The sequence below is a fragment of the Tyto alba genome, unplaced genomic scaffold, assembly GCF_018691265.1.
Source record: "Tyto alba isolate M040663 unplaced genomic scaffold, T.alba_DEE_v4.0 Super-Scaffold_41, whole genome shotgun sequence".
NCBI classification, from domain to species: domain Eukaryota; kingdom Metazoa; phylum Chordata; class Aves; order Strigiformes; family Tytonidae; genus Tyto; species Tyto alba.
This window is the reverse complement of record NW_024881317.1, coordinates 2,683,851-2,697,919: the sequence shown is the minus strand read 5'-3', so window position 1 is coordinate 2,697,919 and position 14,069 is coordinate 2,683,851. Positions and strand designations below refer to the sequence as shown.

General features: G+C 37.0%; 1 protein-coding gene across 1 annotated transcript in view; it reads left to right on the top strand.

Annotated features, from left to right (window-relative positions):
* MAP2K1 (mitogen-activated protein kinase kinase 1) overlaps positions 1 to 14,069 on the top strand; it is a 41,823-nt gene that overhangs the window by 17,404 nt on the left and 10,350 nt on the right. The window contains exons 2-5 of the mRNA XM_032994247.2: positions 1,614 to 1,824; positions 4,604 to 4,750; positions 7,886 to 7,963; positions 8,502 to 8,553. Coding sequence (XP_032850138.2) covers positions 1,614 to 1,824; positions 4,604 to 4,750; positions 7,886 to 7,963; positions 8,502 to 8,553 — 488 coding nt within the window. The remainder of the gene's footprint in view (positions 1 to 1,613; positions 1,825 to 4,603; positions 4,751 to 7,885; positions 7,964 to 8,501; positions 8,554 to 14,069) is intronic.

Genomic DNA, 14,069 nt, shown 5'->3' with positions numbered 1-14,069 from the left:
GTAGAATAAGTACATCAAAATGTACTAGGTAAGACTGTTCTGGTTTTCAGCAGTGTTGCCAAATTATGTTTGCCCAGGGTGAGTGTTCTGTGCAACTTGTTTGCAAGTGTTTTCTGGTAGTCTTATGCTTGGACAGAATGGCAAAATAACAGACTGAACAGAACTCCCCTTTCCATCAAAGGTCTCATTATATTTCCTCTATTTCTTCTAAGCATTATCACTTCCCAAGTTAGCTTAACAATTGCATCCTGTCTAACATATTTAATCAGATAAATGAAGTGGGAGTGCGTCATCACTTAAACTTTCAGAGTGATTGTGTAGTAAGGAAGAGCTGTGAATATTTCTTTTATTTTTATTTGCCTCAATTAAACCTTACTCAAAGATTGTTATCCTGCCTGGAAGTGCAGCCTTTCTAATGAATGAGTTCAGGGTTTCATCCTATAATTATGTCTTTCTGTTGAGTCAGGCTTATTTGTCATTGCTTCTTGGGGAATCAACCTTGTATCCTCTCAGTTGACCAGCACCGTAACAGCACATTCAGAGAATGTCTCTTTGAACGTGGACATTTTATGAAGTGATGAGTATAAATAGTTTTCTTGATGCCCGGTGAATTTTTTTTTTTTTATGGGAAGTTATTTAGGCTCTGAAGAAGTAGATTCTGTTCCAAATTTTTCATCCTAACAACTCTATATTCCTTGAGAACAGTGCATTAAATTTGGCTAAGCAAAACAGTTACTTGCTTTTAAATATTTACTCTTGCAGCAACTTATTGTGGCAGTTAGATGCAAGAAATTTTAATAAGCTTTTAAGTTGTCATATTATAGGAATGAGATATTTTCATAGGATATGAAGTTAAGAATTTTCCTGGGAAACGGAGCTTTTGTCTGTAGTCCCAAATGTAACTATTGTTTAAAGTTCTGTATTTCTGTTTTATATTGCTTAATGTTGTTAAACTTAAGTCTCCAGTAGATGTGCCCTTCAACAAAAGAAAAAGTAAGCTTAAAACCTTTGGGCTGTTTCTTTTTCCCAGTTAAACTAAAAGGAGGGGGAAAAAAAAAAAAAAGACTTCTGTGTTTTTAATGCATGTTTGTTTGTGCTTGATAACTTTTTACTGATATCTAAATAAGAAGCATCTGAATGGATTGTTAATTATATAGTTGTGTGAAAATCAGTAGATAAAACATTTAGACAAACTGTAGGAAATTACAACACAATCCTTGAAAAGGCGAAACTAAAAATAGCGTGATGTGCTGTGATTCATGAGATTTCTGATCATAAATGCTGAGTCATTAAGGCACTCCTGTAGGTAGGGAAACTTAACATGCATGAATTCAGACAGAACCTCAAAGATGGGGAAACTTGGTATCTTCTGTTTGTGTTTGTCATTGTTTTATCCGGGATACTGTTTACTTAAATCAGAGTTCAGATAATATATACGTCTCACAGCCATGGGAATGACTGTACAAGTTGGGTCCTTCTAGATAATGTGTATAGGTGCAAAAATGTAGTAAATTTAATTGCTGACTTGAGTGCTCTATTGCTCTTCCTCTTACAACACTGCTGGGTGAGCTCACACAGCTTAATAATCGAGCTGTTCTTTCTCTGTTGTACAGGACAAATTTGGAAGCACTTCAGAAGAAGTTGGAAGAACTAGAGTTGGATGAACAGCAACGAAAGCGCCTTGAAGCTTTCCTTACCCAGAAACAAAAAGTTGGAGAGCTGAAGGATGATGACTTTGAGAAGATCAGTGAGCTGGGAGCAGGAAATGGTGGTGTGGTCTTCAAAGTATCTCACAAGCCATCTGGTCTCATAATGGCAAGAAAGGTGAGTGCCTCAAGAATAGGAATTTAGGGATAATTTTTATCAAGTTGTCTCTGAAATACAGTGACTTCATTCAGAGAAATAAGTGGGGTTGAAAAAAAAGACTTTTTAATACCAGCTTTCAGAGAAGTTGATGTGTTTCAAAGAAGTGCAATCTTTTCTACTTTTTATCCTAAACTTCCCAGTTTTTGAAAAATAGGTGCTATGTTAGTGACGAAAGGATAGGCATTCATTCCCCCTTTTTTTCTTCTCTCCCCCCACCCCATTTTGACAAATACAATTTTTTCAGCTGGGTATGTATCTTTCAAAGAAGATGTGGTACATTCACTCATGAGTAGAAGGCCTAAAAGAAGTTACTGAAAGGTATAAACTAGGGAAAAGTGACAATATCCTGCATTTTGGGCCATATGTTAGGGGAATGGAAAAGCTGTCACCTGTCCTAAGATCTTCCTTCACAGCTGCAGACCAGAAAAGGGCTTCTGGATGATACTGGAAAAGATGAGAACTCAAAAAACTGAGAATGAGTGAATGTATTGGAATACAGTGACATCTCCTGTTTTATGGCTGCATCATGGGGTGCAGGTGGCTTCTGCGCAAAAAAGTACTTGTCCTTCTGGCGATAGTATTTTTCAGTGATTCAGCTTTATGCTTTACAGCCAATAGCAATTGTGACCTAGTTTGTAAGAGAATTGAGATTTATTTTTTTTCAATGGAAATAGCTGGATATTTTAATTCCCATTTTGTTTATGTGAGGAGCTTTCACTTTCAATGTTCCTGGGAACCAGATAAAGTAAGGGAAATGCATCTGTGATACTACCTGATTGTTTCTGTTTGGGTACCTCATGCTTCCTCCTTCCAGGAGCGAAGTTCCTTGTGCGGGTAGCACTTGTTACGAGGCAGTGTCAGGAGATGTGCTGTTGTAGTGCAGTGGGCGAGATGGCAGGCAGGCTACTGTTGTTCATGGGAAACATAACCTAACCTTTGGGAAGGAAAAAACACAGGTCGCACTCAAATCCCAGGTCCCATTATTACACTACACTGGAAACGTCATTTTTTTAAAATTGAGAAGTTGAAAGACCTCAGGTTTTTATTCTTTCTTCTTTTAGGAAGAGTACACTCTCATCTTCAGCAACATTAAAGGAAAACGTGCATGTACTGATTTTAAGAATAACTGTGCTCAGTACACTGACAGTTTGGAGAGCAGCAAAGAAAAATGCCCGCTTCTGAGGTGTGAGAATGACAAAATACACAAATCACTGAGGTTTCCTTGAGTTAAATCAATCTAATTGATTTTTTTTTTTTCTACCTACTGTGGGTTTAACAGGAAATTTTGTCCCCTTCATTAATATTTGATACAACTGAGATGTTTTCTGAACTGCAACTTTTCTTTCATATACTGACTAAAATTTGATTTCCTTTAATGTCTCTTAATCTTACCTCACACAAAAGTAATACACCCGTTTTGTATGAGACAAACAGTCTAGCGGAACACAGTATTTTATGTAGTCTCCCCCTTACATTTAGATACTGTTTGGGGATTTTTTTCATTTGAGGCTCAGCTCATTTCTTCCACTAATGCTTTACCAACACCTGTGCAGCTATTTTTCAGCAGCTGCTTCTGAGTCAGTGTCTTTGACACATTTCCTTTAGACATTTGTTCATGGATTTTCTTCAACATAAAGAGTTTCAGTTTCTGAACTATGCATAAAAAGCAGATAAGTGAAGAAAATGTGCTGGAACAAAAAGTTTCTGATGGATAAGTATTTTGTGGAGAGAGATGGAAATCCCACCTTTTGCGGCATAAACTTGTCTTGAATAATCTCTTATGGCATAACGAGCATCTCAAAACAGTGTTATTGAAATGGAATGTTTGAGGAGTTTTAACAATTTATTTTACTTTCCTGTCATAATCAGAATTTGAATTCTTGATAAAATGCTACATTTTTGTTGTCCTTTGGAGTTGGGGAAACTATACAATCTCTTCTGTTTTGTAATAGATGCTGGTGAAAGTTTCTTCTGGTCAAATTTTTAATTGAACTAAAAAATAAACTCATTTGGAATGTTGCTATTACTCCTGTAATTTTCAAAAATGAAAATGTATCCTCTTTAACAAAGGTCCCATTGGTAAACTTGCTGCATAGCTGTCTGGACTTCCTTGCAACTTTTTGTAATGCCATGAAATGTTGCTACTGATTTATTATTAATTTTTAAAAGTTAGTGTCCTACATGTTACTTTGTCAGTGGTTTTAATAGATTATGCCTTAATAGCCCTTTGTCATTAACACCTAGCCAAAATAGGGGAGTTCTGGCCAATTTTAACAGGAGATTGCTGAAGGGGTTTGGAGGTTGTCTTGCTTAGAGATGATGTGGAGGCAGAATGCTTTGGTAACATGCAGCACATCTGTTGGTTTATATAATACGGTTTATTTTAGGGATGACTTCAACTTCACTTTTTTTTTTTTTTTCTCTAAATCTAGTATCTTTCATGGGCACTGATGTTGCAACTTTCTGGTGCTCCATTGTAGTGTTTTCCTTTCCCTTTGCCACTAAGAAAATAAGAATGGATTATTTTACAGTTAAATCATAGAATAATGACTTCTGGTTGGAAGGGGCCTCGGGAGGTCATGTAGTCCAGCCTCCTGCTCAGAGCAATCAAATGTGAGATGAGAGCAGGCTGCTCAGGGCCTTACCCAGCTAGGTATTGAAAACCTCTCTGAACAGCCCGTTCTTTCTGAATGGCACTCTGCCACCAAGAAAATAATAAGAGTGGGTTATTTTGCAGTTAATTCATCTAGAGATCAAGCCGGCTATTCGAAACCAGATCATTCGTGAGCTGCAAGTTCTACATGAGTGCAACTCTCCATACATAGTGGGCTTTTATGGAGCTTTTTACAGTGATGGAGAAATCAGCATTTGCATGGAACATATGGTAAGTACATATAAATATGTGTTAGCTAGAAGTTATTGAGAGACCATTAATGCAAAGCCTGAGTCTCAACAGGACTTAAGTGTACAAAATAGACCTTTCTGCGTGAATAAATAATCAAATACCGTGTTTTGGATTTACTCTGCAAATCTGAGGCTGGGATTGATATGATCTGTTTTATCCCCTTCTGCAGTATCTACTGTAGAAGTTGAAGCTGTACAACTGTAGCCTCCCAATTGCTTCTCTTTTATCTGTGGTCCTTTTTGATTTATTTAAAAATATTTACCCGATTCTGTTACTTAGACACTTGTTCTCGTTTGGATTTAGTTTTATTTTTATGCAGCAAGATCACTCAGATACTACAGCTGTGTAGTCCTTAGTAGCTATGATAATGAGAAAGTAGCTTATTCTTATTTAGACAAATCCATATTTTGTCTCCTTTTTTTCAAATTTTACGCAAAATGCAAACATACAGAATAGTGCATAGGGAGTGAACAAGCCCAGAAGGATCTTATACAAATTTTTTAATGCCAAAAATATTTTTAAATGTGTTTCATTTTAATAGAAGAGTACACACTCTTCTCGACATCTGTTTGCCTTTCTCTAGCCATATGGAACCAAACACTGAAAGTAAATTTTCTGTAATTAAAGGTCAAAGTTTTTGCCTTGCTTGCTTGGTAGGGGAAGTTTTTATTAATATTAAATACAATAAACCTGAACAGCTTTTTATTTTTCTCTGAAAAACATTTATTTGGAGAGAAACCTTATTTTTTTTTTCTGGAAAAATGTGATTGTTTTAATGCTTCTCTGGTCTTCTGTTACGGAAATTTTTAGAAGAAATCGATGGTTGCCTAGGAACAAGTGATCATGATCCAGTTTTTAAGCACGTGCTAGCTGAATAGAAGGTGTGCATACACCAAAATACAAGTGACTGTTGGGAATTATAAAGAAGTTAGTTTCTCAGAGTTGAAAAGAATAATAGAAAATAGGAAAATAGATGTTAAAAATGACTGTCTGGACATTGTTTCAGAATAGATTATTAAATGTCACAAATGTGCACATCTGCAATTGCTAAAAGAGTAGGTGCGTTAGTGCATGCCAAAAGAGAGATGGGGGTATATAATTACAGGTAGAAATAGAAGGCCTAAAGAATCTCAACTTATTTGCCAATGAGAAAATTAACAGGAGTGATCAGGGTTTGCAGGTTCCTAAGCAGGGAATGATATATCTGACAGTAGACAACTCTTCAGTTTCAGAGAAGGCAGTATGAAATCTGGTGTTTCGGTGCTGAGTCGGGTCTAAGTCAGACTGGATACAAGATTTTACACACAGAACAATTGATCAGTAAGGTATGAAATAGAATGAGAAGGTGGATGATTAAAATTGTAGTCTTAATTAAGCCATTAATCTGTTGGCTTAATGCAGATCATTAGGTGGAAGTTTTGGATAAAAGTTTAGATGAGAATCTCCATTGTCTTTTTTGTACATCTCTTTGAATTACTGCCAGTCAGGATTCTTATTTTTAGCAGTGAGGAACAAAACATAAGTATGAATATGAACAAAAAGTTGGAGGTGGAAAAGGCATGAAACTTGAAGATTTGAGTGTTTGATATTTTTAGGTACAGAAATTCAAAATCAGTGCGTAACTTTGCTTAGCAGCAGGTATTTAACAGGCAAAAAGGCTTAGAGTCTGCTTCAGAAAGACACAGTGAAGGTTGCAGCTGACACTAGGCGATTGAATTGTATTCAGCCTCATCCAGGATTGGAGCTAGTCCTCGGGGAGATGGGGGGAGGTTTTTTTCTGTATGAAATCTTTGTTAATATATCGTTATCTCCTCAGAGACAGCTGTCCAGAAATGCAGACCGGTTATACAAGAGATTTATATAGGTTTTTTTCTGTTGGTGTATTTTTAATTGTGTGGTGTATGTGGGTGTGTTTTTTACAAAAATACATGATCAAATATGTATTTATGTACTTCTCATAAGAGTTTTAGATTTTAGTCCTCAAATAATAAAACTTTGCATTCTAACTTTTCTCTTTACACATATAAATGGTAATGAAAACTTCCAAAGGATAAGTTAAGGCAGAAGGCAATTACTTTCTCTAGTTGGATTTTTGTCTTGAGTACTGGGAGATATCAAATGCTGATCAGGACAACAGGATATTGTTTTTCTTTAATTTGAGAAATAAATTTATTATTTGATTGTATATTCTCTATTTTAGAGAATCTAGAACTTATGCACAAGCCTATTGTTGAATCAGTTGCTAAAAATAAATAGCACTTTTTAATTAATTTTCCTTCTCAAAAGCTCTTAGCAACAGTGGAATATATTTGACTTGGGGAGTTTGTGTGCATGCATTCAATTTATTTAACCTAATAAGATTAGTAAGATGGTTACTTACCATGAAATTTTAAAAACATTTCTTCCTATTTTGGTTCTTTGAAAGCCATGCCAGATCAGCCCTCCATCCTTGGAAGTTCAGGGTCACCCCGAATGTGCCAAACTAAGAGGGGCCAACCTTCTCTGTGTGTGATCTCATCTGGGAGATGAGGGGAACAGGGATCTGGCTTTAATTATGATCACAGGGTGCTACTAGCACACATTATATTCAGGAAGAGAATTCTCTTTTCCAGTGTGATGGATTTGCATCACCATAATGGGGATCGTAAAATCTTCTGTGCTGCTTCAATCCTCCTCATTCTGTCTTTGGAGGGGGGAAGAGTATCATGGGATGGCTGTGAGAATTAAAAACATGTTATTGCATTGGACTGAAGGTTACAGAAAATGTAAAATTCCTAATGCTTGGTTGACAACTATTTGAGGATAGTGCTTCTTTAACGAGTTCGAAACCATGGAAATGTTAGTATGGAAGATCATTGTGTGAAGTGTTTATTGGAGTGGATGTTGTTACTGGGTAAATGTTTGTTTAAAATAAACATAAAAGTGACTAATTCCTACTGGGAATGTTTTTTTTGTTTTGTTTGTTTGTTTTTTATATGCACCATACTAATGTTAAATCAAACATGAAAAGCAACACTTTATTTCTCACCAAATTTAGGCTTCAGACTAGAGTCCTATTTAAAATGTTTTAGAGTAATTTGATTAAATCTTGACTATTCAAACATTTCTTATTAGGATGGCGGCTCCTTGGATCAAGTACTGAAAAAGGCTGGAAGGATTCCAGAGCAGATACTGGGCAAAGTTAGCATTGCGGTAAGTGTGTTGGTTGTGCTCAGAAGCTGGAAGTGGATACATTTGTGTCTCAGTGTGGCAATGCCAGATCCAGGAAGATGCCACTTCACGACTGAAGGATGTGGAAGAGAGAAATATTACCAGATTTTTTTAACGTGGTCGCTTCTTTTAAAAAGCAGTCTTTCGTACATGTCATTATTTAGTAGCTCAGGGCATTGGAATGAGTAACGCGTTCTATTGTGTTTGCTTTGATTTTCTGCTTCTCTATCAGCTGATGCTTCTGGATGAGAACAGCATTAACACTTCATTAAAAAATTTTGAATGTTACTTTTTCATATCTATTGTGCAACAAGCTCTGCATGCAAAATTTCCACAAAGGGGTTGGTTGGCTCTGTTTTTCTAGTCTGAGCTGGAGGTACAAATTAAAACAAAGTATTGATTTGCAGTGATTACCTTTTGGGATTTCTGTTAAGTTTCATTTAGTTGGAATTCTTATACCAAGCATACAACTATCTCTTCCACTTCATAAATTAAAATTTTTTCTTTTATTTGTCATTAGGTAATAAAAGGACTCACATATCTGAGAGAGAAGCATAAAATAATGCACAGAGGTGAGATAAAATTTTACATTGTAACTCTCCTTGAATATCACTTTTATTCACGTTAAAATATGTTCTTTTCCTATGACTGTTCTTTTTTTATGGATCAATATGACTTTGGTTCAGAGGGTTTTTCTTGGGTAGCATAAAGCCAATTTTTTTTAATCCACATCTCTTACTATGACTATCATGTATCTTCAACTACATCTATTTTACTGCAGTTAGTTTGGGTTTATAATCCGTGTTTTTTAAACCTGGTATACTTGTATTATATAAGCACACAGAATTTCTGTCTGTGTTTGAAATTGCTTGCTGCCAGAGTGACTTGGCCAGTTGGGAGTATGTGCTAGAGCTGGGAGTCTAACTTGAGGCCAGAAGTGCTCCCTTTGCAGTGAAGATAGGAATATGTTGAAAGACCCAAGTGATTCAATCTCTGTTTCCCTTAAATACCAAAAAAGGCTTCCTGCATTTTCGGGGAAGAGGAGAATGCTTTTTCAGCACAAGAAGGTTACGTCATAAACTTATAGGTAAACACAGCCAGGCACAGAAGTGGAGGGTGCAATTTCAGAGTGTGCTGTGCACTGAAGCAGCTCTCAAACATTTCTACCTGCAGCACTGGCACTTGGGCCAAGGTAACTGTTGCCTAGTGTAGCTGCAGTGAAGATACACCCTGTCTAGTGCTGTTTTGGACAGGATCATTTTTAGAAGCATCAGCACTTAAAATAAGGCAGCATGTACGGAGGTAAGGTCTTCATGTTGCTTCCATTCCTTTACTTGGTTGAGAGAAACAAAAGACAGTTAAGATATCTATGAATGGAATTTTATAATGGTATCATTAACTCTGTGAAGAGAACTATATTAAAAAGCGTTGTCCCACGGTATCTGTTTCTTCATTGCAACAGCTAGTTGTTTGATAGTAACAGATCTACTGAGTGTGACAATAAAATCTTGGAAGAGATTCACAATTGAAACCTCTGACCTAAAATTAATTTCACAGTTCAACACTCATTAATGCCGTTAAAAATTTTTAAAGAAAGTCCCTATTTCTACCAGCTGTCTTACATTCACGTGCTATTTATAGACATCTATCAGACAGAATTTATTTTTTTTTATACTTAAAAGATTTTAAAAACATGCTGAAGCTATGTAAAATGAGAGTGTCACTTCTGTATTCCTGGGGTCTTCAGTTACTTTATTTTAAAATAAGTGCACTGCTGTATTTTCAGTTTATAGTTGCCCTTTTAAAAATCTAGCTCTTTCATTAATCTGTTGCATGTTCCATTAAACAAAATGTCACTTGATATGGTAAATTAATTCCATTATTCCTGATGTGAGTGTAAATTGAAGACTGGAGATGGAGCATTTCACGTTTTTGTTTGAATGGCACTATTCATTGCAGTGATCATACAATATGTATAAACTATGCCAACTGTTTGGTGAGTTTTGTACCATATGAGATCAATCTTCAGATTATAAAAATATCTTCATTAGACACTAATATGTGTCTGAGTTTACATTTGTTGGCCAGACCAAAAAGTGTAATTAGCAATCCTGGCTTATACAATCTGTTGTAGGATCACCTTGCACATGAAGTAGACTCTGTTTATTGCACGTTTCTATTTTGCCTTTTTTAAAAAACGAAACAAAATAAGAATCAAATACAGCTTTCTCCCAGAGAAAGGAGGCTGGAGATAGACTCTGTAAAGATTTCTTACAGTAGCTGCAAAGTCATTTGTCCAGAGCACAAGGGAGACTCCTGGGAAAGGGTTCATCTTATTTCAGGACATGCGGGAAGAGTTACTGTTGTATCCTGTAGTTCTCAATTCAGCCACAGCAGTGGTTTGTTACCAGGTTGGTTGCTTGGGGGTTTTTTTTAGGTTGTTCTTGCTCAGCTGGCTGCTGAGACAAATTACCTTTTTTTTTTTTTTCCCTCCAGTTTTACAGTCTGTAAATCTGATAAATCCAAAATAAAGCCCTTCTGATCTTAAGTGCAGTTTAACCTCACAGTATCAGAGATAACATTTTAAGTGCATGAACTAACAAAAGTTCCTCTTCTATACTGCTTCCAATATTACTGGATTGAATGTGCCCTGCAGCATAGAACTCCATGTACAGTTTGTGATTTTCATTTTTTCAGCTCACTTTTCATGTGGTGTGCTCTGGCATCATCAGGAATACATGACCTTGTACACTTTTTTACAGAAGCTCTCATTGAAATGTGTGATGTCTGATTAAGTGGGAGCTAAAATGACATTTTGGAAGTTGGCTCATAGCTAGTGCTAGCTAAAAGGAAGACCAGTCAGAAAAGAGTTTCCATCTCTTGACCTGTGGAGCCAAACTGGCTCATCTCATGACGGAGCCAGATTTGCTGGCTTCTGTCTTTGATACTGTGCACCAGTCTGTGTTACAGGTTGCCCTTTGTGCATTAGTTGTAGACACCCCTAGGTAAGTTGGACCTCCCATGTAACCTGGCACACAAGGCTGAGCTGTTACGAGTTTATCGTCCTTGTAGAGGAGGGCCCTGGATCAGCTTCCTGCATGCCAGATTTAGAGCAAGACGCTGTCCTGTAGTGTGGAGCTCTCTTCTGGAGGTTGGCTGATACTCAGCTGTATACTGGCTGTACTGTGGTGTTGTACTTGGTGATTAAGGAGGGACTGGCAAGTAGAAAAAACGTAATACATGAAAAGTATGTAGACTGAAATGATGTCAGTAGGGTTTAGTGTTGTCAGAACGTGCTTAGGTAACGCATATCTGAATGTTAAAAGTGGCTTTAAAATGCAATAATACCATTGTAAATGTATGAACTTCTCTATTTGACATATTAGATGCTTGGCCTTTTTGTAATAAAAAAAGAAGAGAAGCTTCTTACATTATGATTTTACTTTCTTCCTTAGGCTCTTTTAATTTCTTATTTGTTGAAAACTCGAAGGTAAATGGCCTGGGGTTAAGGATTAATCCTACCTAGTGAAGCTTTTATAAATTCAGCTCTTTCATTAATCTGTTGCATGTTCCATTAAACAAAAATGACACTTGATATGGTGAAGGAATAAATTCCATTATATCTGACATGAGTGTAAGTTCACATCAAAAAAGCTGTATTGCCTACCCAGCAAATAAACACACCCTTCTCAGTATTTTTGGTTGGGGATTTATTTTTTTATGCAATGTAATGCTACAAAATAAGGCGTAATTGTGGTGCAGTAAAACAGAGGACTTAAAAGATCACTATAGGGCAAAAATTCACAGGAGTGTCTTCCAGGGTAAGGATTACTATAAGGTGTTAACAGTTTTTCCATCATGATCAGCAGAAGCTAGCACGCAGCGCTCTGAATGCAAGAGACTGCTGTTAAATAACAATGCTGTTCTGAAAGAACAGAATTAAAAAATAAATCAACAAAACTTGTCAGTGATGTATTTGGTTGGATTGGTCAAGAAGGAATGACAGTCATGAAGGACTGCAAAACACCAAATGGAATGTGGTAGCTGTTCAATGTGAGGTTTAACTTAAACTGCTTCCACACACAGATGTATCCTGGACTGACTGTGACCTCGGAGGAAAAGTACTCACTTGTCATTACAGACAGCTCAAGGAAGAAGTCATTAGGGCTTATTAAGGAAGGAATGGAAAATACAGTTTTTTGTATACTATTAGCTCTTCTGGACCACCATGCTTTGTCTTGGTCCTCTGCAGTTTCTGTTGTGCTTTTTCAAAACTTCTGAAAGACAAACTGGTGGGATACAAGGCAGACATGGAAAAAGAAAGGGCAAGGAGTGTGACCGGTAGATAGTTTCACAATATCTCCTAGTCTGTTAAATAAAGATAGTTTTAACAGGGAATGTTACAGAAACTGCTACTTCTACAGTCCTATTTACCTTTGTGATTAGTATCAGAAGGCACTAAATGACAAGGAAAGAAATGTAACTTATTACAAGCTATATTGCTGCAGGTTAGACACACAACACTTTTTTTTTTTTTTTGCTGTGTTTTGTCTCTGGATGAATAAAAATCCTGTAAGTTAATCAGAACATAATTTTAGTTTGTTTTGAGCACAGTCAGGAGTGTAATTCTCTCAGGAAAGTCTCCTCTTGCATAGAAAGTGCTTTGTAAGATTTCTGAACTCCAGTTGCAGCAGCAGCTCCAGGGCAGCAGGTACGACGCAGCAGGGATGCTGTCAAGGGTCTGTTCTAAGGTGTTAGTTCCTAGAGCCTTCTCGTGAGATCCTGCCTTGGGAAAGGGAAATTGATTGGAAGATACCAATAATGTGCTGCAAGGCAAACCTTCTCAAGTGTCTGGCTACTCAGTAACTTCTGTACAAAAGAAATTTTTGCCTGATGAAGGTGTTATAATGTCCAGGCCCACCTTCCTAGGTTTGTGAGGGCAGAGCTCAGGCAGAGGAATCATTCCTTTTACAGAGATTACAAGACAGCCTGTAAATCCTGGAAACTTCTTTGCATGAACTAGCTCTTTTTTCAGTGTCATGTATCCATCCCTCTGGACTGGCTAAGGACTTCCCTAGAATTGCACGGCTCTGTTTCTGGGTTGTCTGGGATGATACGTGAAGCATCCTTTCATTTTCTTTAAAACTTAAATACTTCACTTGTGTAGCACACTTGGTCTTCCTTTCTAGATTTGTCCATTTCTGGCAAGTTACAGCATACATTTTGAAGAATGCCTTGGCATTCCCGTTCCATTTGGCAATACAAATCTCTGGTTTCCAGAGAAACTGCTTAAGTGCTCACTCTGGAGTTAAAATAGCATAGTGTGCTACATTTAAAGGGGTGGAAAGACAGCAGCCTTCCAAACATCGCACTCGGATCGTACTGGGCCCCTTGCAAGGAAAATGAAAATGCTCAGAGAAAGGCAAGCTTTTATATAAAACTCCAGTGAGGAGTCATGATTTGCTGTGCTGTTGTAAAAAAAGTACAGTGTGGGATTATCAGCTAGAGAAACACTGAAGGTAAGTTAAGTCTTCGAAAGACCAGGTGGATTCTAGAGCATGTAAGATGCTTATAAAGAAAATGTCGTTTGGTTCATTGACAGTCAAGTGCTAATGTTATTTTTTGCCATTTAATTATGAACATGAAGTATTCATGAGCTGTAGAGATAAGTGAGGATTTATGTCTGTGTTTGAATTGAACTAGATGTGTGTAGATAAGCAGTACAAATCCAGAGGCACTATCTATAATTTGCTCAGGCTCTGCAGCACTTCCAGCGTATTCTGCAAACAGTGTTTTTTCTACCTTGCTTTTACACAGCACTCTAGGTGCCAGATTCCTGTGTAGCTGGGAATCTCTGATCACTGCTGCTTGCTTCACTGAAACATCTGCTTGGGGTTTGGGTTGTTTTTTTTTTTTTTTTGTGGTGTTTTGTTTTTGTTTGTTTGTTGGTGCTTTTTGGTTTTTGTTTTTTTTTTTTTTTTTTTTCCTCTGGTAGAATTTTTAAACTGATAGGTCAAGCTCCTAGACTGAATTCTTCCTCTTCGTTGTGAAATGCACTTGTGGTGAGGTCTCTACAAGTAGTTAAAAC